Source organism: Ochotona princeps, chromosome 17, assembly GCF_030435755.1.
Source record: "Ochotona princeps isolate mOchPri1 chromosome 17, mOchPri1.hap1, whole genome shotgun sequence".
NCBI classification, from domain to species: domain Eukaryota; kingdom Metazoa; phylum Chordata; class Mammalia; order Lagomorpha; family Ochotonidae; genus Ochotona; species Ochotona princeps.
The window spans coordinates 14,733,536-14,760,684 of record NC_080848.1 but is presented as its reverse complement, the minus strand read 5'-3'; the positions used below and the strand labels follow the sequence as shown (position 1 = coordinate 14,760,684).

General features: G+C 57.0%; 1 protein-coding gene across 2 annotated transcripts; it reads right to left on the bottom strand.

Moving 5' to 3' along the window:
* SLC4A1 (solute carrier family 4 member 1 (Diego blood group)) lies at positions 1–27,055 on the bottom strand. Of its 2 annotated transcripts, none has more exons than XM_058675564.1 (20): positions 27,040–27,055; positions 9,733–9,814; positions 9,527–9,617; positions 8,486–8,550; positions 7,816–7,996; positions 7,565–7,700; positions 7,096–7,219; positions 6,918–6,990; positions 6,601–6,782; positions 6,048–6,258; positions 5,683–5,895; positions 5,382–5,530; positions 5,073–5,267; positions 4,364–4,537; positions 3,876–3,965; positions 3,204–3,370; positions 2,489–2,742; positions 1,909–2,078; positions 1,633–1,806; positions 1–1,290 (listed from the first exon to the last, which is right to left on the bottom strand). In XM_058675564.1, the coding sequence occupies exons 2-20, from the start codon at positions 9,745–9,747 to the stop codon at positions 1,210–1,212; spliced, it is 2,745 nt and encodes a 914-aa protein (XP_058531547.1). In that variant the 5' UTR covers positions 9,748–9,814; positions 27,040–27,055; the 3' UTR covers positions 1–1,209. The 2 variants fall into 2 exon arrangements, with proteins under 2 accessions (XP_058531547.1, XP_058531546.1); XM_058675563.1 differs by lacking the exon at positions 27,040–27,055 and adding an exon at positions 13,623–13,739.
* Between the last annotated feature and the right edge of the window lie 94 nt (positions 27,056–27,149).

The following is a 27,149-nucleotide window of genomic DNA, read 5'->3' as shown; positions in this document are numbered from 1 at the left end:
CTGCCCTAAGAGCCTCGTCGCCACCTCCTTTCTTTGTGGTCCCTCTAGATTTTTAGTTCCTTTTATCCCTCACTACTCCCAGTTCTTGCAACTTTTTATATTTTTGTTTTATAAAAAAAATAGATTTTTTCCCCCCTCTACATTTTAGAGAGCCTGCTGTCTCCTTCCCCATTTGTCACAGCTGGGTTCTCCCCAGGACTGGGTTTGGAGGGGGTTGGGGACAGTCGCTCTCTTATTGTGGTCGGGGGAGGGTCTGGGAGCCTGTGTGCAGCTAAAGTATAATGAAAGCCTTTAGAAAATACACAATAAATTACAACCCTCTCCTCCTCCTGTCCATCCCTCCCCCTCCCCTATTCTAGAACAACCTATGCAGTGCTCCACTAGGCCCACCCCAGGTGGGGTCCAGCTCAGTCCGCTCAGAGCCCACAGGGTTCAGGGCCTTCAGGACATGTTTATAGAATGAAGGAGTGCTCAGGTGAAGGAGCCAGAGTCCGGTAGACCCTGCCCCACACCTGGTCCTCACCCACAGCCTGCCCTCCCCAGGAACAGCTCTCTGCAACCCCAGAGGGCTTCAGCCTGGACTTGGGAAGAGAGGGTAAACAGGTCATTGGGGCACCCTGGGCCTGGGGCGGCAGGTGACCATCAGGGACCTGGCGCTGGAGCTGTGTGGCTTTGGGCAGGCTTGGTGACTACTGTCTTTTCAGTTAACAAAGCCTTCTCTCCAACCTCCACCACTTAATTGTGCTTGGTGATCACTCTGTCCTATGGATGCTGTTATTCACAACCCATGTTATGGAAGAAGAAGTAGGGGTGGGGAGTGCCAAAGACATGCCCAGGGTCATATAGCAAGCTGGAGCCCCACCCTCCCCCCACCCTAAGTAGCCCCTCTGTGTGCCATGAAGGGACACAGCTCAGATCTCAGGCTTCCACTAGCAACCCCCATGTGGTAGCATGGCATTGGGGGGACTGTGGACCAAGTTCCCTTCTGTGGGCCTCCTTGGTCCAGCCAGCAGTCAGCCTACTTCCTGTGGCCCTTTCTTAGGAACCCATCTCCCTCCTCCCATCCCACCCCTACCCTTAGGACCACAGTCATTTCTCAGGAGGAGCCTGGGAGTCCATGAGGTGCCCATAAACTTGTGCTTTCCTGGCAGGTGGGCGAATAAAAGTTGCTGAGGTTGGAGGAAGCCATGTGGGGTCTAAGGTGGCCGCTCACACAGGCATGGCCACTTCATCATACTCGTCCCGACCTTCTTCCTCGTCAAAGGTGGCCTTGGAGTCATCAGCGTCCAACTGCAGGGGTGGGGCAGGGAAAAGGATGGGTAAGAGCCTGCCCCGTCCTTGGAGGGCCATTGCAGTCAGGAGCAGGTCAGGCAGCTCCACATGCCTGTACATCTCGAAGGTTTCCCCACCTGCTGTGACTCCTCCTTACAGGGGAGCAAAGTGGAGGTGCAAAAGAAGCTGCCTTCTCCATGTCTCTGCAGGCTGGGAACTGGACCCTAAGCCTGCAGGTTCTGGAGATGCAACTGTCACCTTCTCCCGCTCCTCTGACCTCCTCGCCCTTCCCAGCTGCTGCCTGCCGCCTGCCCCCCTTGACCTTCCCAGACCCCCAAGCCACCCAGGTCTGCCACTCACACACTGGAGCTCCAGGTTGCTGAAGATAAGGGGCAGCAGAAAGCGGCGCAGGGGCACAGTGAGGATGAGGACGAAGGGCAGGGCCAGCGAAGCGGGAGTGGACTTCACAACCCACAGCAAAGCCAAGCAGATTACTTGGATGCCCGTGAACAAATGCATACGCCAGGTCTTCACCTGCGGGTTGAGGTTGGGCTCAGTACCGGTCCTGCCCTGGCACCCCCTCCTGCCCCTCCCTGCCCTCCTCCCCGAGCTGGGCAGCCCGGGAGGGCCTGTTACCCGCTTGACGAAGGGCACATCCGGGTGGTACTTGGCAGGCTTGAGCAGAAGCAAGATGCGATCAAAGAGCTGTATGCCGCTGAGGGACGTGACCCCCATGTACAGGAAGATTCCAAAGAGTACAGCAAGTGGGATGCGGGACAGGATGGGCTCCATGAGGATGGACAGGCCTAGGGAACAGCAGTGCCATCAGCTTCCCTGATTGCCCCACCTGTGACTGTGGCATTGCTCCCACGGAGCCTTGTGCCCCTTCTGTTCCTTCCTCCCTGATCACGCCCTTGCAGTGCTCCCAGGGCAGCTGGACTAGAAGGCAGTCAGGGACACTGAGGCCCAGAGAGCAGGAGAGGTTTTGAGTTCACAGCAGGGCAGGCTTAGACCTCTGCTGGGTCAGCTCAGAAGGTAGGGGCTGGTCCACAGAAGGTCCTTCCCCCAGTTCAACTGCCCACCCCAATGCTTGAGGCATTTCCTCCAGGACTCCCTGCTGCTGAGTGGGAGGTGGGGGTGGGACAGGGGCTGGGACAGGGCATGCAGAGTGGGCAGGGTGGGGAGGTGGCACCTGGTATGGCTAGCCCTCACTTACCCACAAGCAGGGACACAAGGAGCCCACTGATCCGCTGCTCTTTGACCTCCTGGATCTGGGCCGCAGCCCCTGGGCTGCTCGCCTTGCCCATGACAGTGAGGGCATTGGCGTGGGTGACAGAGCGCACAGTGGTCGCGCTGAGCCAGGGCATCCCGAAGATGGCAGCCACTCCACCCATGCCCACCACCAGCAGCAGGTCCAGGTGGAAGCCAGAACCCTTGATCATCTTGCGTTCTGGTTTGCTGACGATCAGCCTAGGGGCACCAGCCGCAGTGGGGTCAGAGCTGATTTCCCATGCCCTCCATTCCGAGCTCCTGCCTCCCTGCCCTACAGTCAAGCCCCTCTGTGCCCAATTCCCACTGGGGTCCTGATTCCACTCTTCCCACCCGCTCTGAGAACCTGGATACTACAGTTGTAAGAGTCCCAGCATCCACAGGCAGGTGGTGAATAGCCAACATAGCCTGGGATCCAGTCCCTGCTCTGACAGCCTGGTACTCTTTTTCTTTAAATGTGATCTCCAGGTGATATAGCATGAAGTCTCTCTCTCTCTCTCTCTCTCTCTCTCTCTCTCTCTCTCTCACACACACACACACCAGCATCAGGTCTCTTAGAACCAACCTGGGCCTGCCCTTGACCACTCCAACAGGAGGGCCACTCCCTGGAAGCACCCCCTGGCCCTGGCCCTCCCAGGCCCAGCCCCTGCTTTAGCACTCACGTGGTAATCTGAGACTCCAGGAATATGAGGATGAAGACAAGCACGGCTGGCAGGGCTGCCCCAAACATCATCCAAAGTGGGAAGGGGGAGAATAGGCCCAACGGGTGGATGACCCAGCCACGGGCCGAAGAGTTGGACACCTGGAGGCCACTGGGCACCGAGAGTTTCTGTGGGAGCGATAGTTTGGTGAGAGCAGCAGAGGCCGGGTGCTCTGGAGAGGAGGGAGTTTCGGGAGCCAGGCTTGAGAAGCCAATGGGGACCCTCAGGGACTTCCTGGTCTTGAGCTGTACCTTGCCTCCAGTTATGACACTAGGCATGCGCTTCTTACTCCAACTTAGATGGGGAAATAGGATTGGAGTGGGGGTAGCTGAGCCCACATCACCATGCCACATAGCTGTTCAGTGCAGGAGCTGAGATGCCTGCCCAGATCTGCCTGGATCTCCAATAGGCTCTTTCCCACACTCTGGGATCAGGTTATAAAGCAGTCCACTTGGCCTGCCCAGTCCCTTGCTTTGGCCAGTGGGGTTCCTATAGTGTCCCATCCCATGGGAGGCGGGGAAGGGATGGAGACAGTTCCAGGAGCTGGCAAGAATGAACAAAGCAGTCCTTGGGTGAGAAGTGAGAATGGGAATAGGAGTGAGGTAGGGTTTTAGGGCTAGGAGGAGGGGTCACCTGAGTGTAGGTATCCTGAATGAAGGAGTCCACCAGCACCATGATGAGGATTGAGATGGGGACCCCAAAGTCGCCGATGACCCGACGCAGCTGAGGGCATGTGAAGGGACCAGTGGTCAGTTCTCAGTTGCTCCCCATCTCCACTTGTCCACCCTCCTGCCCCATGTTCACCTGCATCAGCACCCAATGCTCCATCCTGCTCATCTCCTTTCTTCTCCTATGGCCCAGCGCCACCCCCAGTTCCACAGCTTCCCCACAGCTTCCCCAACTCTTCCCAAGAATTGTGCCTCATTCCCTAATGGGCTCTCAGCCTGGATGGGTTGAGATGAGCTAACCCGCAGGGAGAAGAAGGAGGCCAGGGAAACTTGGAATTAGGTTTGGGAATCTGGGACAGGAAGGGAACTCAAAGACGCTGGGAAGTTGGGAAGGTAGACTTTGTATTGAGATGGGGCAGTATAGACCAGGATGGGTGAGGAGGGTGTGCTGACCTTGCCAGGAAAGTAGGAGCTGTTCTTGAACTTGCGCAGCATCATGGCAAAGAAGAAGGTCCCGGCCATGAGCACAAGAGAGAGGAGGGCAGTGTTGGGTAGAGGGCCCTGTGGTTTGGGCTTCGTGGATACACTGAAGTTGTACTGTGCCTGCAGCGGGTGGTCCTGGAAGATCTGCAGGAGAAACACCAAAACATCCTGGTCTCTTCCAGCCTCAGCTTTGGCAGCAAAGTTCACCCAACACTAGTATTCTTCCATCCATCATTCATCACCCATTCATCTTCAGTCCATCCATTCATCCATCATATACCATCCATCCATCATTTAGCATCTGTCCATTCTCCATCTGCCTTGCCATAGTGTAGTTTCCCCTTGCAATCTCACACACAAGTGCCTGAAAGTCGTACTGTGTATAGTCACGAACAGACAGATGCACAGGGAGTCACCCTCCCATGCAAGAACACTGAGTCCCAGGCAGTGGGTGTCAACACGAACATGGTTACAGTCAACCCAGGGTGCAGTTCTGTGTAATACGTGAACATACAGACACATGAGCTCCCGAGTCTCTCTCTCTTTGTGTGTGGTTGTATGTGTGATGTGTACAGTTGCATGGTTGAACCACACCAGTGCTGGATAGCCACATGTGCCCCTGGCACAGACAGCTTGTCAGGTGTCTCCTGCGTACAGTAACATTCCTGTGGGCCCCCACCTTGATCAGCTTGGAGAAGGTTTCAAAAATGAAGATGAGGGAGATGAGGAAGGAGAAGATCTCCTGGGTGTAGCGTGAGATGAAGCGGACCAGGAAGCTGCCCTCGAAGGCCACCACCAGCAGCACCAGCAGGATGAGCCAGAAGCCAATCCACGCCCGGCCCACGATGTACTCCAGGTTATTGCTCTCACAGAACTGTGGGGCAGTCAGAGGAAGGTGGGTCACAGGAATGGCTCGAATGGCTTGGGTTCTCTGGGGCAGGTGTGGGGTGGGGGCAGGGGACAGTGATAGTGTTGGGGGAAGAGCTACCATATAGAAGGCTTCCTCAAACACCAGCAGGGGTCCTGAGAAGCCCAACACCAGCAGGGGCTGAGCCGCCAGGAGGGCGAAAAGGATGCCCTGCATTGCCGTGGAGATGAGCAGCTCTGATACCCCCATCTGGTTCCGGGTCTTTTCTCCTGTGGGTGGAGGACACAGCAGGGATCAAGGTCATGAGATCACCTCCAGGGGCCCACAGAGCCAGCCATAGGCAAGCAGGGTCCAGAAGGCCAGAAGTCAGAATGCAGGGGTGGGGAAAAGGGGGAGAGGGACCCAGGCTTTTGGCACTGACCCAGGAGGCCGCCGAAGGTGATGGCAGGTGACAGGGCAGCAAAGTAGATGAAGATGACAGCAGCCAACACCTGAGGGCTAAGTGCGTCCGTGATGTCGCTCAGGTAGTATGGGTAGCGGCGCCGGATATCACGCACCAGACCCCCGAAGAGCCGGCCTGTCCGCTGCAGAGGGTCCTCTGGGCTGCCAGGCACCCCGGAACCCCCATTCAGGTCTGTGATGGAGGATAAGGTGTGGTCAGAGGGGTGAGGTGAGCAATGGAGTGGCCAGGGAGGCCAGAGACCCCCGACCCCAGAGTGAGGGGAGACTGTGCTGAGGTATTCAGGGGTTGTGGGGGGGAGCTCAGGGTTTGGACAGTCTGGGTACCTAGGCCCTTGTAGAAGCTAGGGTCCGGCTTGGCAGGGCTGGGTAGGTAGCGTCTTCGGAGCAGTTCTTGCTGCACGGGCACCAGGCTCAGCAGGGCCTGCTCGGAGGGCAAGTCCGTAGGAGGCAGCACCAGGCTGCAGTCCAAGAAGCCCTCCAGGCAATGCACCAGCTCCCCCGGGCTCTGGGCCAGGTAGGCCCTGGTGCGGAACACCTAGTGTGGGCAGGAGAGAGTGTCACAGCTGCTGGCATCTGCTGAGCCCCTCTCACCCGACTCTGGTCCTCACCTGAGGAAGGGCATTGGGACAGGCAGGGACTGCAGAAGGAGCCAAAGCACACTGGGCGGGTTAGGCAGGATAGAGCAGGCCAGCCCAGGCCAGAAACAACCAGGCAGGACCAGGCCAGACCAGCCAAGCCAGGGTAAAGGCCAGATCACACAGTCCGAGCACCAGATCCAGGCCAGATGGAACAGATGCAGCCGAATGGGACTAGTGAACCAAAAGGAACCCAGGAACTCCCCCAGCAGCTGCCCCAGTCCCCGCAGACCCCTCCTCACCCTCTCTGACATGAGGGTGGCGGCGGCCCGGCCCAGCTGAGTATAGTCAGTGTGGGGGGCCTCGGGCCCCAGCAACACGAGCAGGAAGCGTACAGGCACGGGCAGCTCCAAGGCCTCCAGTGGTGCTGCCTCTTGCAGCCGCACGAAGCCCAGCACCGGCCGCTCCAGAAAGGTGGCACGACCTGGGGACAAGGGACCAGTGAAGGGTATTCATGCCCAGCAGAACAGGCCTGGGAAGAGGCCACTGGTGCTCAGGCCTGGGGAAGGGCAGGCTGGGGCAGTAGAAGCGGTGAGAGGCACACGGTGTTGGCTCTTACCTACTAGCACCACAGTGGCCTCCGAATCCGGGGGGATCTTTTCTAGGATTCCTGATGGTGCGGGCGCCTCTCCCTGCGGGCAGGAGGCCATCAGGGGACATGCTCAGGCCTCTCTGGACCCCACCCCATTCTCACCCCTGCCACATTTGGGTTGGAGGGCTTCCCCACACTGCCTCACCTGGACACAGAAGAGCTGCGTCTCCAATGAAGCCTCTTGGGGGAGAAGAGGTTGTGAGGGGTCCCCAGAGCGGGTCAGGACCACAGGCTTCACACCCCCCAGAGCCTCCAGATCCCCAGCATGGCTGCAAGACACACAGGGGACACCAGCTTAGAACAAACTGTTAAGGCTGTGGGGATGCTTAATGGGGGAGGTGGAGGGCAGACACCAAGTAGGACTTCCCAAAGGGTCAGATGGGAGAGGCCTCAAGGAGGAAGAATCACAGAGAGCTTCTGTGCATGGGAGGGAACAGTTTGTGCATGGAGGGGCTGGGTGAGAGCCCAAGGGGACGGGGCCAGTGGGCTCTAGGCCCGCAGCTCAGAGCATGAGATGCAGGCACCCTCCGGAGGCATCAGGGGTGGGGAGACCTGGAGCAGGTGGGTGGGGAGGGGCCCTGCTGGGTGTGGTGCAGGCAGACGGGCAGCAGCACCTGTGTTTGAGTAGCAGTGCCCGGAGCAGCTCGTCTCGGTCCTGAGGCCGGATCTGCTCCTCATAGATGAACCTGTCCAGAAGCTGGTTGGCGACTCCGGCCAGGGAGCTCTCAGCAAGATCCAAGAGGAAGCTGCCTGCAATGGTGGGGTAGGGGCAGGGGAGCAGTAAACCCTTTAACCCTGGGGCCGCCCCAAGGGTTGGGGGGCAGTGGCAGAGGACCAGGGAACTCAAGGGGAGTGGGGAGCTTACCCTTGACGAAGACTCTTTGCAGCTCCAGGAGGCTCCAGAAGGTGAGGTAGGACAGGTGCGGGCGGCCCCAGGCCCCGTCGCGGCCCAGGTTCTCCTCCAGGCGCACCCAGTGCGCTGCCTCCATCCATCTCAGCTCCTGGTTCCGCTCATCCATCACCAGTTCCTGCAGCTCCACATAGAGCTGGGGCATGCAGGGCGGGGTGTATGAATCCCCACCATTGAGTGAGGGCAGGGGAGAGGGGGACCAGCAGCATGGCTTCCTTGGGGGCAAGAGGGGCCAGGGCCCAGTGGCTAAGGCTATGTGGCCTTTGGGGCCAGGTAGTCCATCTCAGGGTGTCTACTAAGGGCAGGTGCAAGTTCCTAACCAGCACACTGGTCTGGTGCCCAGTGGGCCAGGGGGCTGGGGTAGAGAAGGTATGGATCTCAGGCTGTGTGTCCCGGGCAGCTCTTACCAGTGCCCCTCAGCAGCCATACTCTCCCTTCCAGTCCACCTACCCCTGCCACAAAGGGGTGCACTTCCCTTCCAGTAAGTTCTCAGGATCCCACTCTTTTCTGCCTGTTTGTGGGGTCCCCACCAAGCCCGAGGCTATGGCTAACCCTCTGCTGCCCTTCCCCGGGAACAATGGGAATGTCTTCCAGGGAGACAGGAACTGGGGATATCTGGTCCTACCTCGTGGGTGCCCGGGCTCGATGTGGTGGTATGGTAGTCTGTGGGCGCCGGCTCGAAGGGAGAGGCTGAAAGGCCAGAGGCCCCTTTAGTGTGGTTCCCCCAACCCAGAGCCCCCCCACACTGCTGCCCCTGCCTTTCTGCCCCCTTGCCTGCTCTGGGTCCAGCCTGGATGGGTCATCACTCAAAACAGGCCTGGTGAGGACCCTGGCCCCTCTCAGTGAGAATGGAAAAGGACCTTCACAGGATGAGATGTGAACCCTGAATACCCGTTTGGGCACCACCCCCACCTGCCTCCTCGCTGCCCTGCCCTCTCTGGGCGCAGCCTCCTTGTCTTTGCCCTACCTGTGGGATCCACCGACTGCAGGCAGCTCGCTGGGTGGCACACCAGGCTGCAGCCAGCCTCTTATACTCCCCACCCACCCACCCACCGAGGCCGGCCCTCCAGGGACCTCTTAACCTCAGGAATAGTTGCCAGCATTGAAGGTCGGTTGATAGTAAACAGGTGACAAGTCCCAGCCGGGGCGCCCGAGGAAGACCTTGGCAGGCCAAGGAACTCCTATAGTCTCTCTGCTCAGGGGGTGTCTGTGGTCCACTCCCCTAACCCTATTTCTCAGGAACTTTGGCTCCCAAGACAGAATCACCCCAGAGCCAGCCCAGTACCTGGCTTAGTGGCTCAGGCAAGGAGTGTGGAGTGGGCTTGGATGCCTGAGGGCATACTCCCCTGTCCCAGACAGGGAGTCGCTGCCCTCTGACACATGGCACGGTCACTGTGATGGGTGACTGGCCTTGCTCCCCAGCCCTCTGCCCCCACTTAGCTCCTGTGGTCATTTCAAACATAACCCTGTTTACCCTGCAATCAGTAAGGATTGTGCAGAGAACTGGTGTGCAGTGTGGGGGGGTAGGAGACGGGGCAATGGAGGGGGCAGCGGGAGGGAGGCGGCAGAGCAGGAGTGGGACGGGGAGAAGTGGGCAGGGCAAGTCCACAGAGCCCCGCCCCCTCCAGGGCCCATCCTGGCAGAAGGAAAGGGAATTAGGGCTCACCAGACGGCTCCTCCACCTGGGGCATGGACACCCCTGGGTCTTCATATTCTCCTTCCTCTAGAATCTCCTCCAGCCCTTCTTCGTAGTCCTCCTGGGAGAAGGGACCATCAGGTTGGGGTGCCAGGGGCACCCGAAGCCCCCAGGGCAGGTGGCAGCCTAGATCTGGCTCATTAGGGAGCTCCCAGGTGGGACCCTGACAGACTTACCTGCAAGTCCCCCATAGTGCTGTCCTGAGTATCTGGGTGTCCGCGGTGGATGAGCCCCCAGCATTACCCGCCTCGCGGGTTCCTGCTCAGGAGAAGCAAGGCTGAGGGAGCTGCAGGCAGCCCGGGGTCTCCTGGCCTCCCCTAGAGGGGCTGTGAGTTGGTACAGGGAGGATCTCAGGTGCAGGGGCTGGGAGTGCAGGGGAGTGCAGGGGAGGGCTTGACTGGCATCCATTTAAGGGTGTCTGGTGGAGGGACCCCAGGAGCAGGACCTGTCCCCTCTTCAGATCCCCCAAGGATGGCCACAACTCTCCTTCACTCTGAGATGGTGGCTTCCCTTGGGAGTGGCCCCAGGCCCAGGAGGATGTAACCCACTCCTCTCCTCAACTCATCCTGAACCTTGCCTCCTTCATTCTCTCCTCCCCAGCTACAGCCTCCTTGGGGTTCCTGGAGCTCACCAAGCCCTTTCCTGCCCCAGAGCGTTTGCACATCTTGCTGTCCCTACCCCAAAGAACTGCCCATAGCACCTCAGCCTGTTTCAAGTCTCAGCTCGAACACCTTAAGGGCAGAGGCCTTCCCTGACTGCCTTGATGCACAGCAACCCCATCTGTCAGCTTCTGGATTGAGCCGAGTAAAGTCTGGCAGTGCCTCTGGGAGGGAAGCCACATGGGCACAAAGACCCCGTGTGTCTCCATCCCCAGGAAACACCCTCCTCTGGTAAGGTGGTAGCCATGCAGTAGGTGTTGGGCAAGCATTTCTTCAGTGGCAATAGCCTGGGGCTCAGAGGCTGAGGTGTCAGCTGAGCAGGACCCTGGCTGGAAGCCTCTGAGCCCTGAGCCTCCCTTTGCTTGGGCAGATCACTAACAGCAAGGTGGGTGTGTCCATCTCGGGAAAACATGGACAGGATCAAGGAAGAGTGCGTATGGAGGGGCTCTCTCCCCCTTCTCCCCAACAGGGGCAACAGGAGGCTGTGCTGGCATCCTGTTGAGAGCTGGGAGAGGCACCAGTCCACCCGTTATCTCCGCAGCGCCCAGCTCTGCCAGGATAACAGAAATGCAGGCAGCCTATGCGGTTCCTGAGACATCCCCCCAGAGAGCTGGGCCAGAGCAATGGGCTCTGAGGAATAACAGAATCTGGAGAGTGAGGGGGTGGCACTGCTGGGTGGGGTGACCCTAAAGCAAGGGGCCCCAAAGCTAGGCTGGCAGCTCGGGTGGGACTGGGAGAGTTGAGGTGGGTGCAGGTATAGGAATGGCAGAGCCAAGCTGAGCCAAAGGAGTCGCAATGAGAACTTTCTTTCTAAGAAATGGAAATTCCTGGACCCAGTATGGTAGCCTAGTGGCTAAAGTCCTTGCCTGGCATGCACCAGGATCCCAAATGGGCACTGATCCATATCCTGGCTTCTCCACTTCTCATCCAGCTCCCTGGTTGTAGCCTAGGAAAGCAGTTGAGGATGGCCCAAGGCCTTGGGACTTTGCACCCACATGGGAGACCTGGAAAAGCTCCTAGCTCCTGACTTCAGATCAGATCAGCGGTTACTTAGGGAGTGAACCAGCAAATGGAAGATCTTTCTCTCTGTCTCTCCTTCTCCCTATAAACCTGACTTCCCAATAAATACTAAATAAGTCTTTAAAAAAAGAGAAAGAAAAAGAAGTGGGAGCTCCTATGTCTTGAGAGAGGGAGCAGAGCTGACTGTGTGCCTCCCCCTAAACTGAGACAAGGGGGGAACCCTGCCTGGTGAGGTGGAGGGGGGTCAGTAGCAGCCCGGGGAAGGGTGAGGCTGACGATGGCACAGCCCCTCCCCCGAGGACCCCCCGCCACACATCTGCTTCCCTCCCTACCTTCCCTCTTCTCCCATCATTTTTTTTCCTTTTCATTTGTTCCAAAGGCAGCAAGACACAGAGAGTGCACATTAGTCACTCCATGTCCCAGTGGCCAGAAATGAGCCCCACTGAACTTGGCTGGAACTAAGGGACAGAAGCCGAGGACCAACCGACTGATGCGTCATCACTTGCCACCTCTCATGAGCAGGAGTTGGGACTCAGACCCCGCCCTCCTTAGTGGGACGTCCTAACCCAGGGCTTATCCAATGCGGCAGATACCTGTCCTTGCTTCTGCTACCTTTATTTTCCTTCCTTCTCAGGGCCATCCTGTGCACCCTGCCAGGGCTCAGGACTGCCATCTTGGTGCCCCATCCAGAGGGTGGGAAGCTCAGAGCCAGAGAATCCGGAGAACTAGGCTGCCTCTCCATCTCTGGAGAGCTGCTCTCCACCTCTGTCTGGCCTCAGGCTTCTCCCTCTGGGCTCAGTGCCCCCATCTGTGCAGGGGGAGAGTCTTCCCACTGGGTTACTGAGAATTCAGCGAAAGAGGAGGGGAGGATAGCAGAGGGGCTTCAGAGAAGGTGCCCAAACCCAGATTGCTGGCCCAGCCTGGCCCAGCTGCTCCTAGCTTGTTCTGCATGGCACTGATAAAGTCAGGTCCCCAGTCACCACCTGCATGTAGAAGCCACCCAACAGCTGGCTGGCCAGCATAGGGCCAGGCCAGATAAGGGCGGGTGGGGCAGCTGGCACCCAGGAGACAGACAAGGGCTGGGAGGAGGCAGGAGTGACAGGCTCCCAATGACATCGGGCATTGGTGAAGTGGACTGTCACCAGCTTGTCTCCTGGATAAGAACATTAAGGTTTGAAGAAGCATGCCTCCTTGTGTGGCTCTGTGGGCAGATGGCAGAGGTAGGATGGCAGCCTCTGCCTTCCAGCCCTGTCTCCAACCATGATGCTGAGAAATGCCATGCAGGAGGCTTACGTCTCCCGCTCAAGTGCCTTCCAGTCCCAACTCTGTTTCCTGCACACACACATGCTGGGAGACATCAGGTGATGGCTTGGGCAGGGGATGACTCCCTGCCATGTGGGAGACTTGGACGGAGTTCTGGGGCCCTGTATTCAACCTGGCCCAGTCCCAGCTATTGCAGGCATTTGGGGAGTGAACTAGTGGATGGAAGAGTACACATGCTCACTCTCTCTCTCTCTCTCTCTGCTTTTCAAATAAATGAAAATAAATTCAAGGAAAAAAATAGAACATGAACTCTACATTTAGAAGAGCTGGGTTGGAATCCCAGCCCTGCCATTTGCTAACTGTGTTACCCAGGATAAAAGCTTCACTGCTCTGTGCCTGAGACCTCTCGTGTGTCAGATGGGGCTGAGGATCATGGCACCTGCTGTAAGCACTGAGTCAGAGCCGACACAGGAAAGCTTAGAACCCTGCCTGACACATGAAGAGCTCTGTGTGCATGCTTGCCCTCCTCACCCTTGCCACTGGGATCAAGTTCAGACTTTGCCATCTCTATCCTCCTCCAATTTGCCTTCAGTTCCCAGGGATTAACTGCCCTAAGTGTTTTCAGCTTGTTAGGGTGGTGGTGGTGGTAGGGTCCTCCTTTCCCTCCAGACCAGGGACAGCATCAGGTACCCCCAGGTAGACTTCTGGAAGTGTCTCAGATGAGGAGCAGGGTCAGCTGCCATTTTGCCTCCTGGGTGGGAGATGGCATGGGGAGGAGAGGGGATGAGTGATTTGAGGCTGGGTGTGCCAGGGGGGCTGGGCAGTAGGAGCCTGACACAGACCCACATCTGAAGGGCTCAGGGTTATCCCCCCATACACACACATGCCAGCCCCACACCCGTCTTTCACCTGAGCCACCTGCTGCCCCACTCCCTTGGCTGCAGATGCCATGGGCCTGTGCCTGGAGCCAACGCTCACATGGTCACATTCTCACCCCACCCACCTGCACCCCCGGCGAGCTCAGGGGCCTGTGCCTATCCTGGCACAGATTCAGTCTGACCACCTGCAAAAGCCCTCAGAGCAGGTGCTGAAGGCCCCCTCCAGCCCCTCCCTGTGCCACTCACCTGCTTCCAACCTCGGGGTCTCTCAGCAAGCTCCTGCAGCCGTCCTTGCCCTCTGCGACCAGCTGAGCTCACGCTGGCACTGACAGCATCAGGTCCTGGCTCCCGCGCCCGGGGGCAACTTGCAAACCCCTGACTCATGCTCCCGCCTCCTAATCTGCCCGCCCCGTGGACCTGGGAGCCCCTTCCAAGCCCCCGCCCCGATCCTGCCTGTGTGCCTCATAAACAGAGCTATCTCTTACCCACATCTGGACAGCTGTGACCCACCCCACCCCAGCCTGGCCAGCCCCCACAGCCTCCCGAATCTTCCTGCCCAGCCTCCCCATGGCAGGCTCTGTCCTGCCTCCATTCATCCTCTGTGGGACTACCACCTGCCATGGTGTGCCTTCTTCACTCCCCTGGCTTGGGGTCCTGGCCAGGACCTGCTGTTCCTCCACAGCCTTCACACTGGAACCTGCACAGTGTGCTCCCAGGGCCCAGGCTAGGGAGCCCTGGCCACTCTCTCCCCAAGACCCTGGCTGCCTCTGAGAGCCGATCCCTGGGCACTCAGGTGCTGACAGTCAACTTGAAACAATGTCAGGTCAACGAAACAGCCCAAGCTGGAAACTGACAAAGCCCCAATGTCTGGGCACACTGGCTCCTCTGTGGCAGCTGGCCCCAGGCCCCTGGGCCAGAGCAGCTGCATTCTCAGCCTCCTCTTACCCCCCGCCCCCCCAGTGGGCCCATCTCTCTGCTCCTGGGGGGTGGCCAGGGCCTGGGCTGTTAGTGAAACCAAGGCTGAAAAGACAAGTTCAAGCAAGTCAGCAAGAAAGAAGAGTTTTATTTATTTGCTTGTTTGTTTTTAACTTATTTACTTTATTTTAATGACTTATTTTATTCATTTATTTTATTTATTTATTTACAGGGCTACAGAGACAGAAGGAGAGACAGAGAAAGATCTTCCATCTGCTGGTTCACTCCCCAAATGGCCGCCACAGCCAAGGGACCAGGCCAGAAGGAAGCCAGGAGCCAAGAGCTTTTTCCAGGGCTCCCACATGAGCGCAGGAGCCCAAGCACTTAGTCTGTCCACCACTGCTTTTTGCAGGTACATTAGCAGGAAGCTGGCTGGGAAGTGGAGCAGAAGGGATTTGAACTGGTGCTCGTATGGAATGTTGATGTTGCAGGTATGGCTTTACTTGCTATGTAAAGCCACTAACCCCTGAAGAGAGGTGGGAGTCTGTGGATAGGGGTCCCAATCCAGCCCAGCCCATCCCAGCCCAGCCGGGGCACTGGCTAGCTGCCCCTCATCTTCCCTGGGCTCCATTTGCTCCTTTATCAAGTGAGACTGTGGGGTTTTGTGATCACCAGCCTGAAGATAGCAACTTGAGGAGGGACAAAGGTGGGTCTGGCTGGCCAGGCCACACACCTGCAGAAGGCTTGCTCTCAGCTTGCATCGGGCTGGGTCCTGGCAGAGAGGAAAGGGCAGAGGTTTGTCCCCCGAGTCAGAGCCCTGCAAGTGGGGAACCAGGGTTTCCTCTTGACTGTGTGTCATTCCCTCCTCTTGACAAGAGGAGGGAATGACAGTGCTGAAGCAGCTTCCCCTTGAGGCCTCAGGCTGTGGACCGTACCTATGCACATGGCATCCCGTGGGTCTTCCCAGGTGGTCCCTCTGCACTCTCCCAGCCTGCAGAGGCTGCCTGTTTACCACTGCCCCCCTGTCTGTTGCACATAAGAACAGTGACAGTGGAGAGGTGGGTGAGCGAGCCTAGTGCTCAGGAGCTTCCCACCACAGGCCTTCACACCACCCAGGAGTGGGGCAGGCTTGGGCAAAGGGGGACCGGGCCATGCCATGTCCCTTCCTGTACTGGCGCACATCCTCTCTGCTGTGGACCTGTCTCAAGCCCTGGGCACCCACTGGGTGATTTCCTGTGATCAGAGGAATTGAATGCCAAGGGAAGATCCCTCTGCCTGCCCCAGGAGCCCACAGGGCAGGGGGGTCAAGTGCAACGTTGGGGAGTCAGAAAGCACTGAGGGGCCCGGCGGTGTGGCCTAGCGACTAAAGTCCTCGCCTTGAAAGCCCCGGGATCCCATATGGGCGCCAGTTCTAATCCCGGCAGCTCCACTTCCCATCCAGCTCCCTGCTTGTGGCCTGGGAAAGCAGTCAAGGATGGCCCAATGCATTGGGACCCTGCACCCGTGTGGGAGGCCTGGAAGAGGTTCCAGGTTCCCGGCTTCAGATCGGCGCGCAACGGCCTGCTGCGGCTCACTTGGGGAGTGAATCATGGGACGGAAGATCTTCCTCTCTGTCTCTCCTCCTCTCTGTATATCTGACTGTAATAAAGTGAATAAATCTTTAGAAAAAAAAAAAAGAAAGCACTGAGGGCTGGCTGGGGGTGACAGTAAGCACGGCAGCTAGCCAAGCATGAGGCAGTGGCCTAGCTGTGCTGGGGGCAGTCCTCGGCAGCTGTCCTCTGTGCTCACACCACGTGCCCCTGCATATCATCAGGGATGGCTATCCCTGTCTGACCACCATCCCACTCACATCTGGCTTATGCTTTTCCAACAGGAAGAGGTGGCTCCTGGTTCTCATTTTGCTCCCATCTGGAGTTGACTCAGGACACTTGCAGGTCCAGCACAGGCTGGGCACTGGAGAAGCAGCACTAAGATTCCCTGGAGCCATGCCCCAGGCTGGATGGACAGGTCCGACACCCATCATTTGGGGGCCCTTCTGGGTCACCTGCTCTATACCCATCACCCTGGCCCTTAGTGCCTCTCCTGCCCTCCTCCCCTCACCCCTCCTGTAGCACTGGGAAGAAGCCTACCAGGTTCCTCTGTCACATCCACATTCATGATCCAGGAGGCCAGAAGCCAGGCATAATGTCAGCAGCAATGATGTAGGTCAAGGAGGAGCCCCCATATGATGTGGCCCGGGAGGTGCGAGGAGGGCATTGGGGGGTGTTCTTCCATGCTTCTTGTGTGCAGAATATCATCAGCCCTGGAGTGGGAGCAAAACTCAGCATGGGTGGTGGAAGGGTTCCCCCCAACTACGGCCTGTGGGTCAGAAGCTGACTCGGCAGGAGAGGGCCTGGACTACAGGTTAGCCAAGTTGCCTGGTGCAGTGGACTTGACACTCAGGTGCCCACAAGGGCCTGTGACTGCCGAGGGCAGACCCAGCTGGTGACCTCACACCTGCTTCTGGACAGCCCTGGGCGGTCTTCAGCTGCTATCCTCAGGCCCCTTATGGAGCCTCACTGGCCAGGACAATGGCCTCAGGAGGGCAGGAGCCCTGCTCAGTGAGCCCTGGCTTGCAGGGGCGGCTATGACGAGTGGGGTGGGGGACCCACTGAAAGTGGAGTCCAGGTCAACAGGGGTAGGGCTTGGTCAGGGTGGTGCCGGGGGAGTCATGGCCATTCCTAGGGCTAGGATATTGGGCTCCTGTGGGATTGCTGGGGCTGTGTGAACTAGAGCTGGTCACATCCTCTCTCCGGTCTTCCCTTTCCTCCTTGGGCTGTTGTGACCCAACAAGAAGACAAAGTGGGAAGGAGCCAAGATGCATTCTCCTCCCTGGATGTAGATAAGGGCCAACTTGTGAACAATGAGAAGGAGCCACAGGGACAGGTGTCTCCCATGTGCCTGGCAGCTCAGCCTAGGACCAGTACAGAGTCCATCTTCAAAGAGTTCATGGCCAGAGAGAACAGGCAGTACTCCCTCACTGCCGTGTGCAGTGCTGAGCTGCAAGTGACTTGGGAGGTGAGAACAGATGCCAAGCTGAGTCTTGAGCTCCTGAGGGGCAGGGGAAGTAAGGCCTGCAGTGGGGGTACCGGGGAGGAGATGCAGCTGCAGAGCCGTCTTGGGCTGACCAGAAGGAGGACTGGGACCATCACAGCCCTGTGGAGGCAGTAGGTGGCAAGGGAGGTGGAGTGCCAAGGAGAAGGAGGAAGGAGGGCAGGACTGGAAGGGCCAGCAGGGCTCACTCCTCTAAGCCTCCTCTTCGGAAACCTGCACCCCATAGCCTGCAGCACCAGCCTTTTCCTCCGGGAGGAAGTGGGTGTTCCCTGACCTACCAGGGACTCTGCACTTGAGGGGAGGAAAAGAGAACGGGAGGGGTCCCAAGAGGGCGCAGAGGGGCTGGGGAAGCAGAAGGGACGTCCAAGGACAGGTCTGGGGAGGCAGGAGGTCAGGCGGCTCCCTGGAGACCTTGGCCTGGGATGCAGGACTGTTCCAGCGTTCAGGCAGGGCTGTGGTACTGCCTTTGCCTGAATGTCGGCTGTTCTCTTGGCTTTCCGAGTTTTCCAGGTGACACTCTTCCTCTCCCAGCCTGCCCCACAGAAGCTTTGACCTCTGACCTCAGCGCTGGCATTTCCCCTCCCCCAACCCTGCCCCTACAGATCTGGGGACTGCTCAGCCAGGAGTCTGTTTGTCTCACTGCCTGGGTTCCCTGCCCTGCTGTCCTCTCTCTGCCCCTCGTGTGGCATTTCCCAAGGCCAGGCTCCATGGCTCCCAGCCCTTGAATTTGACCCAGGGCTTAGCCTCAGTGAATGGTTCCTACGTGCTTGTTGACTCAAATGGAATCAACCTAAAACTTGGTCCTCATCCCTACTGCCTAAGCAGCAAGCAACCCTGAGAACAGCCATGGGAACAGATCAATTCGAATGTCCCTCACACAAAGTGGCAGAGAACCAAGCCATAGTCCCTGCACCCCACACCCAGCTGCCTCATTGGTCCTACCCTCTCCCTTGCCTTGCATCTGGTCAAGGCCCACACTGTCCAGTCTACTGCTGTGCGGCTGTTATCTCTCTGCTCTTCCATTGATCAGAAGCAGAGTAGCCTGGACTTGAACCAGACACTAAAATGAGATGTGAGCTCCCAAATGACAGTTTCACCCATGGCAGCACATGCCTACCCCTGGGCAATGCAATGTTTATTCTGCAAAGTCGTGGATCCAGAGTTCTATTTCCATAGAGTGAGAGGAGGAGAGTATGAAATTGGACAACCAGGCTCAGTGTGGTAACCTAGCAGCTAAAGTCCTTACCTTGAATGCGCCAGGATCCCATATGGGCCCCGCTTCCCATCCAGCTCCCTGTTTGTAGCCTGGGAAAGCAGTCGAGGATGGCCCAAGGCTTTGGGATCCTGTACCTGTGTGGGAGACCTGGAAGAGGCTCCTGGCTTCAGACTGGCGCAGTTCTGGCCATTGTGGTCACTTGGGGAGTGAATCATCGGACTGAAGATCTTCCTCTCTGTCTCTCCTCCTCTCTGTGTTAAAGAAAGAAAGAAAGACAAGAAATTGGACAACCAACAGTCTCAGCCAGCATTTCTTCCCTACCCCGCCCTTGGCCCGCTGGCTGTGTGATAGTTCTTGCTGAATTGTTCGTTGATTGCATCTGGGCCCTGAGCCCCACAAGGTCAGGTCCTCAGCACTGGTGGCCATTGTACCTACAGCCCCTGGCAAAAGGCAGACTCCGAATGTTCACAGCATGAAAGAGTGGATGTTGCCCTGTCCTGATGAGAGAGGCATTCTCATTCCATTCTAGGAAGGGGTAAACTGAGGCTCAGGGAGAGCACTGAGGTAGAGAGTCCTCAGCGATGAAACTTCTAAGGTCACACAGTTGGCAGCAGGGTCAGACTGCAGCCCTGCTGGACCTCTACCCCAGCCCACTTCACAGGCTGGCTCCTTGGACCTCTCAGCCGCACCCTGCCCAGAGTCAGAGGCCAGGGGTCATGCTGGGGTATCTGTGAACACCACCTCCTCCGGGAAGTTCAGTCCTGGTTCTCACTGCATTGTGCCACAGCCTCTAATGGGATCCAAAGAATACCCAGTTGTCTGGGGAAAGTTTCTGTAGTCTTCTTATTCACTGATGGGTGAGGATGTCACACAGAATCCATGAATTCTTCCTGGAACCAAGTTCTACACAAGGGCTGGAATGCCACAGGACTCAGAGGCAACCTTGTCTCATGACGGAGAACCGCCCAACTAGCTTTCCTTCTTCACCGTGGCTATTAGGAAACTGACTTTAAAAATGTTTCATTTATTTGAAAGACAGAGTTACAGATCTAGAAAGAGAGGGAGAGACACCAGGGGCTGGGCCAGGAGCCATGAGTTTCTTCCAAGTCTTCCAGATTGGTACGGTGGTCTCAGGCACATTAACAGGAAGCTGGATCAGAAATGGAGCGCTGGGAAACCCAACCGGTGCCCATATGGAACACCAGCATTGTAAGCCACAGCTTAACCAGCTGGACCATAGCCCTGACTCCGTCTTTAAAAAAAAAAAAAAAAGATTATTTATTTGAAAGGCAGAGTTAGGACCTGGCACAATGGCTTAATTGGCTAATCCTCCCCCTTGTAAGCACCAGGATCCCACATGGGTGTTGGTTTGGGTCCCAGATGCTCTAGTTCCCATACAGCTCTCTGCTTGTGGCCAGGGAAAGCAGTAGGTCATGGGCCAAAGCCTTGGGACCCTCCACTAGTGCTGGAAACCAGGAAGAAGCTTCTGGCTCCTGGCTTTGGATTGGCTCAGCTCTGGCCATTGTGGGCACTTGGAAACTGAACTAGTGGACGGAAGATCTTTCTCTCTGTCTTTCTCTATATAAATCTGTCTTTCCAATAAGAATAAATAAACCTTGAAAAAAAAATAAGGCTTGTTCATGTGGCTACAGAGCCGGAGCAGAGCCAGGAGTTTCATTCAAGTCTCCCACATGAGTGGCATAAGCCCAAGCACTTGGCCATCCTTCAGAGCCTTCCTCAGGCCATTGGTGAAGAGATGGACGGGAAGCTGAGCAGCCAAAACTGGAACCCGTATCCAGACGGGATGCTAGCAAAATTGGCAGCAGCCTTCCCAGCTGCCCCAGAGCCCCAGCCCCAGGACACTGGCTCTGGATTAAGCACCCACAGACAGCGCCACCCAGGGGAATGTATGTGATTTGGAACCAGAGTGCCTGGGATTGAGCCAATGATCAGACATCCCCAACCTCCAAGTTGCGGGGAGCCTAGCATGCTGCCCTGCCGGGGCTGTCAAGAGGATTAACTTGCTGAAAACCTGCACACACAGGCCGCCCTCGTCTCCTGCAGGAGCAGGCATGGCTGAGTGGCAGCTTTTCCTCCCTCAGGAATTCTCACATAAGCCAGGAAAGTGGTCAGGGTAGGCCTCTAGGAAGAGGCATTTGGAAGGGCTGATGGGCACTGTGGTGTGCAGAACATGTGTGGCAACCCTGCCGAGCCCTGAGGTCACCTTCACTTTGCAGCTGGGCCTCTTCTCCCCATTCTTTTTGTACCATCTCATCCTCCCCTCATCCAACAAGGTCATCTTTGTACCCAGGGGAGTGGCACCTGTCCACAATGCTAGCATGGCTCCCAAGTCCCCAAGGACCACAAAATGACCGGTCAGCCAGTGCTCAGCTGCTCAGTCCCCACTGGGTGCAGGGTGCATTGAAATAACCCTCTCTGGGCCTGGTGCAGTAGCCTAGCAGCTAAAATCCTTGCCTGGCATGCACCGGGATCCCATGTGGGTGCCGGTTCTAATCCTGGCAGCCCCGTGTCTCATCCAGCTCCCTGCTTGTGGCCTGGGAAAGCAGTCGAGGACGGCCCAAAGCCTTGGGACCCTGCACCCGCATGGGAGACCCGGAAGAGGTTCCTGGCTTCAGATCAGCTCAGCTCTGACCATTGCGGCTGCTTGGGGAGTGAATCAGTGGGCAGAAGATTTTTCTGTCTCTCCTCTTCTCTATATATCTGACTTTCCAACAAAACAAAACAAAAAAAGAAATAATCCTCCCTTTGTGAACTCACACTGGGATGTTGGAAGGGACTTAGCTCTTAGAAACAGCCCCTGCCCAGGGCAAGAAGCCAAAATCTAGCTCCCTCCTTGCCAAAGACCCTCCTTGGGGCCTCAGTTTCCTCATCTGTACCAAAAGCTTCATCATGGGGTGGTGAACAGACCCATCTCATAGGACGAGTTGTCCTGGTTTAGGCAGCCCAGCTGTTTGGGATACCCACCTGCCCCCACAGAGGGGAACTGGCCCCTCTCAGGCTGTGGCTCCACTCCTGTGAATGCACACCCTTGGGGCCCCAGGTCATGGCCTCAGTGCTAGGGCCAGGGCCACCCATATGGGAGATTCGGCTGCGATTTGGGCTCCTGGCTTCTTGGGATCATCTGGAAAGTGAATCAGAATGGAAGATCTCTCTGTCACTCCTTCAAATAAGTAAATCAATCTAAAAAGAAAAACATGGTTTGTCTTCCCTTGTAAACTTGTTCTCCATTCATCCTTACAATATGTGAAAGTGGACGACCAGAGGCAAGGCCACTTCCCCCGGGGCCACACAGCTCTCCAGCACTGGTGGCCGCAGCTGAATGTACTCTCAGGCAGCGCCAGGAGATCAAAGTGGGTGTGGGAACAGCAAGCACAAACCCTCCAGGACATGGTTCCGCTCTCTGCAGTCCCCGGAGGTCAAGGTTAAGCTGATCCAATGGAGTCAGGCACTCTGGGACACCCAGCTCGGGCGGGGCTGCAGCTGCTCGGAAACCACAGCCCACTGCACTGACCTTGGCTCTCAAGGTTGGCTGGGCAGGAAGGGGACTGCCTCTTGGCTCCCAGCACAGATTTGCTGAGGCCAAGCCCAGACACTGAGGAGCTAGGTGGTACTAGGGGATCCTGAACCAGGGTTGGGGACTTAGGCAGGTACAGGGAGGAGGCACCTTGGGGAGGGCAGCTCCTAGGGACCACACAAGGGGCCCCACACAGCTAGCTTCCCTGTCCCTAACGCACCCTGCGGTCCCTGCCAGACTCATTCCAGGTTGGCCCCTGCTTCCTGGCGATGAACTTGCTCTTGGTCCCTGCCCTGTCAGCCCTTTTCTCTTTGCTCACCATTCTGCTGGTTCATTTTTTATGATTTTTTAAAATGTATTTGAAAGACACAGGGGGTTGGGGGAGAGAGAGAAGAAAGAATTGTCCACCCACTGGTTTGCTCCTTCAATGGCCACAACGGCCGAGACTGGGCTGGAAGCCAGGAGATTCTTGCAGATTTCCCATGCAGGTACAGGGGCCCGAGCAGCCGTGCTGTCCGTTGCTGGTTTCCCAGTCCATTGTCAGGAAGCCAAATGGGAAGTGGAGGAGCCGGGACATGAATCGATGCCCATACGGAATGGCAATGTTTCAGGTGATAACTTGCTGTACCACAACACTGGCACCACCTGGTTCATTTTAAAACTGAGTTCAGGACTGGTGTTTGGCACACCGGCTAAAATACCCCTGGGATGCCCGCATCCCGCCTGGGAGGGCCTGGGTTTGCGTGCTATCTCAACCCCACCCCTATTCCAGCTTCCTACGCACGTGCTTGTTGGGAAAGAACAGCAATGGCTCAAGGACTTGGGTTCCTGCCCCCTAAAGCCTGTGGAGTCCCATAAGCATATTCTTCCCTTCTTGAGGATCCAGTTGCCTGCCACTCAGCCACCTGAGGTGCACATGGTAGGAGCTCAGGACTAGTATGTGTGGGGATGCTGGGTTACCCAGGTGGCTGGCCTAGCCGCCTCATGCTGGGTGACTGGGGCTCCTCCTCACAGTCCCCCTTTGAAACAATGGGAGTCCCCTCCTCTGCTGGGGCAGCGTGAGCCTTAGGGCAGCATCGTCCTTCAATGTCTGCAGCCAGAGGTTAGAAGGACTGGGATCACACAGGCACACCCCGGCCCCTGGGCAACACCTGCTGTGTGTCGGGACCCCTGGCATTGAAGGGAGCCCCGCCACTGTGCTGAGCTCTTCACTAGCAGTGTGCTCAGTGTAGCTGTGACTGCGCGAGGCCAGGCCACCCTCACACCCTGACCAGGCCTTAGTTGGGCTGTGTGCAGGGTACAGGGAGGGGGTGATGGTGGCGGTGAAGGGATGATCTACGGAGGATTTGTGCCCACTTGGCTGTGTGTCCTCGTGGGCCAACAGGAAGGCCCTGCAGCCCATACCTGCCCTGCCCCTCTCACCAGGGCCCTGGGTCCTCTCTCTGTGACTGACTCACACCTTTCCCCCCACCCCTGCCTCCTCACCACCCCTGCTGCCTGTCGCACAAGAGGAGAAGGAGGGTTCCCCTATAAAGGAACATTTTGGCTTGGTGAGACAGCCCTCCTGGGCCCTTCCTATCTGCTGAACCAGATGTTGGAGCTCTGCCTGACAGCTGATGGCAGGGGCCAAGGCTGGTGGGTGTGGTTCCCACTGCGTGTGTGTGTGTGTGTGTGTGTGTTTACGGGGCGCGGGGGTCGGGCAGGGGCTCAGCTAATGGTGCGGAAGTTCAGCCTGCCATCAACTGTGTGCCCTAGAGGAAGTCCCCAGAGGACCCCCGAAGAATCCAGTTCTCCATCAGGAGGGGCTGCTTGGGCAGAGCAAGGCAGCACAATGAGCCAGGGCGCAGCTCAGCAGAGGGGCAAGAGGAAGGGAGGCTGAGAAAGAAAAGTTTTGGGGGCCGGGACGGTGGCTCAACACGGTAATCTTCTGCCTGCATGTGCCAGTATCCCCACAAGGTCACTGGTTCATGTCCCGGCTGCTCCACTTCCCATCCAGCTTTCTGCTTGTGGCCTGGGAATGCAGTAGAGGATGGCCTAAAGCCTTCAGCCCCTGTGCCTGTGTGGGAGATCTGGAAGAAGCTCCTGGCTTCAGATCTGGCTGTTACCCTTTGGGGAGTGAACCAGCAGATAGAAAATTTTTCTCTGTCTCTCCTCTCGTATAATCTGCTTTTGCTGGATCTGGGGCAGTAGTCTAGTGGCTAAAGTCCTTGCCTTGCATGTGCCAGGATCCCATATGGGTGCCGTTTCATATCCCAGCTACTCCACTTCCCATTCAGCTTCCTGCTTGTGGCCTGAGAAAGCAGTTGAGAACTGCCCAAAGCCTTGGGACCCTTCACCTGCATGGAAAACCTGGAAGAGGCTCCTGGCTCCTGGCTTCAGATCAGTTCAGCTAAAGTCATTGCAGCCACCTGGGGGTGAACCAGCAGACAGAAGATTTTCCTCTCTGTCTCTCCTCTCTGTAAATCTGATTTTCCTATAAGTAAGTAAGTAAATAAATAAATAAATAAATGATTTTTTAAAACCTGCCTTTCCGAAACAACAACAAAAAAGCAGCTCTGGGTGGTGGTGGAGAAGAGAGGGGAGAGGGTGAGTGAACCCTGATCCCAGCTTTAGTACCTTTGCAGACTTGAGCAGACTGGGGACCTTAAGCAGCGACAGCCACTTGTCAGTCCCCTGCAGGCCTTGGTCTCCTTGTGGGAGACGGTGGCCCAGCAAACTCAGCCAGGGCCTCTCCAAATGCCTGGTGGAGGGCAGGGACCTCTAACAGACCTCAGCTCCATCTTTTCATGCCAGCTCGTGTTTCTTTTTAAACAGAACTTGAGGCAGCCATTCAGGACGCAGAGCATCAGTCTGTCTGTGCACTGGTTAATTTCAGCTGGCTCCTGCCCAACATTGCTGAAGGGGCCTGGATGGGGTGGGGTGGGGTGGGGTGCAGTGGGGTGGGGTGCAGTGAGTAGGACCGTGGGGTGTTTGCACAAGCCTGGGCCCCTATCTTGGGACCCAGAGCTGTCAGCTGGGAGCCGTGGGAGGGGGTGGCGTTAACCTGTCCTGCCTTGAAGAAAAATGACTGGATCTGCTGTCAGTCTGGGGAGGGGCTGCAGTCTGTGCTTCAGTTTGTCTTTTGAAAACAGGAAAAATGGACTTTGTAGCCTACCCTTTAAGATGATGGGGGTTGGCCTGTGTGCTGTCGTCCCTGCCACCCACAGTGAAAGACCCAAATGGAGTTTCAGGTTCCTGGCTTCCTCCTGGCCCAGCTCCGGCCTTTGTGGCCATCTGGGGAGTGAAGCAGTGGTAGAAGAGCTTGCTCTGTCTCTCTTCTGTGTGTTTTTCCTTATGACCAGCCAACACCAGGGCTGAACGGGGATTCTCTCCTTGGCACCAGAAGCTGTTGCAGCCACTTGGGGAGTGAACCAGTGGATGAAAGATCTTTCTGTCTTCCCCATAAATCTGCCTTTAAAAATATTTTTAAAAATAAATAAATCTGGGCCCAGTGCGGTGGCCTAGCAACTAAAATCCTTACCTTGAATGCACCGGGATCCCATATGGATGTCAGTTCTAATCCTGGCAGCTCCACTTCCCATCCAGCTCCCTGCTTGTGGCCTGGAAAAGCAGTCGAGGACGGCCCAAACCCTTGAGACCCTGCACCCGCATGGGAGACCTGGAGGAAGTTCCTGGCTCCTGGCTTCGGATCAGCTCAGCATCGGCCGTTGCGATCACTTGGGGGGTGAATCATTGGACAGAAGATCTTCCTCTCTCTCCGTCTCTCCTCATCTCTGTATATCTGCCTTTACAATAAAAATAAAATAAATCTTAAAACACACACACAAGCACAGCAGCCAAGTATGAAACAAAGACAAAAAATGGACTAGGACAAAATGGCTGTCACCCATGGGGGCTTCCAGGTCCCCACCGTGGCCTGTACTTCCCAAGGAACTTGATGTCATCAGAAATCAGACAGCCTTCTGGGGGCCAGGAGCATCCCCTGTCACAGGGTCGGGGTCAATCCCACCATACCCTGGGAGGCAGGAGGTGACGACTCAGCCTCTGGGTCCCTGCCGCCCAAGGTGGAGCTCAGGGTTGAGAGAGCCTGGGCCAGCCTGGCCAGCTGCAGGCACTGAGGGCACTTGAACAGGGAATCAAGGATAGGTGATTTCTGCGTCTCCTCTCTCTCTGCCTCTCCCTCTCCCTCTCTCTGCCTTTGAAATAAATAAATAAGTAGGTAAAATTTGGAAAGGAAATTAGCCACCCCAGGGGAGGGATCCGTTTACCTGATCACGGGAAATAATGTTTCCCCACAGAATGCCCCAAGTGTGTTGCCAGCTGTGCCGCCACAATTTCATTACAGGGTCTAATTGTGGCCGCCTCCAGGGCCTTAGAACCCAGCTCCCTCCAGCACCCACCAGGCAAGCCATCTGAGGCAAGGCTCCATTCCTCCCAAGCCCGAGCCTCAGGCTGCACAGCTGCAGGCTGGGACGTGGGTAGTCCCGGCAAACACAGTATGCCCAGGTGGCTGTCTTCATTGTTGGCTGGTGGGGAGTCGGAGGGGGGACGGTTTGTGTTGAAAACGCTTGGTCATTTTTAACTGGCCGAGTTCTTGCGTGTTAGCCTGTACTTGGGTGAACAAGAGAGCGATGTGGAATGTTTAGGGAGACATCAGTTGTTCAATCCCAGCACCAAGTTCATTACCTGGGGGACTTCCTGCCCCTCCCCCAGATCCTGTTGCCGTGGCTGTAGTAGCACCCCCTGTCCTGCAGGGGGCTCCTGACAGAGCGACTTCTTGGCTCCTCTGAACTGACCCCAACGCCCACCTGCTCCTGTGTTTCCTCCCTGCTGCATCTCCTCCTCCTTCAGAACCACCCACCCTGCTTCCTCCTTCCCACAACCTACCGAGAGCCCACATCCACCCCATTCCAACCTTGGCGTGTTGTGATGGCTCAGTTGGCTAATCCTCCCTTTGTGAGAGCCAGGATCCCATGTGGGCGCAGGTTAGTGTCTTGGTTGCTCCACTTCCCAT

What these genes read in the sequence shown, in the direction of transcription:
- SLC4A1 (XM_058675564.1), bottom strand. An exon ending in CCACCCTCATGTCAGAGAGG is followed by an intron (nt 6,259 to 6,600) that starts GTGAGGAGGGGT and finishes TGCCCACACTAG; the next exon opens with GTGTTCCGCACCAGGGCCTA. An exon ending in CCTTGTGTCCCTGCTTGTGG is followed by an intron (nt 2,079 to 2,488) that starts GTAAGTGAGGGC and finishes GCTGTTCCCTAG; the next exon opens with GCCTGTCCATCCTCATGGAG.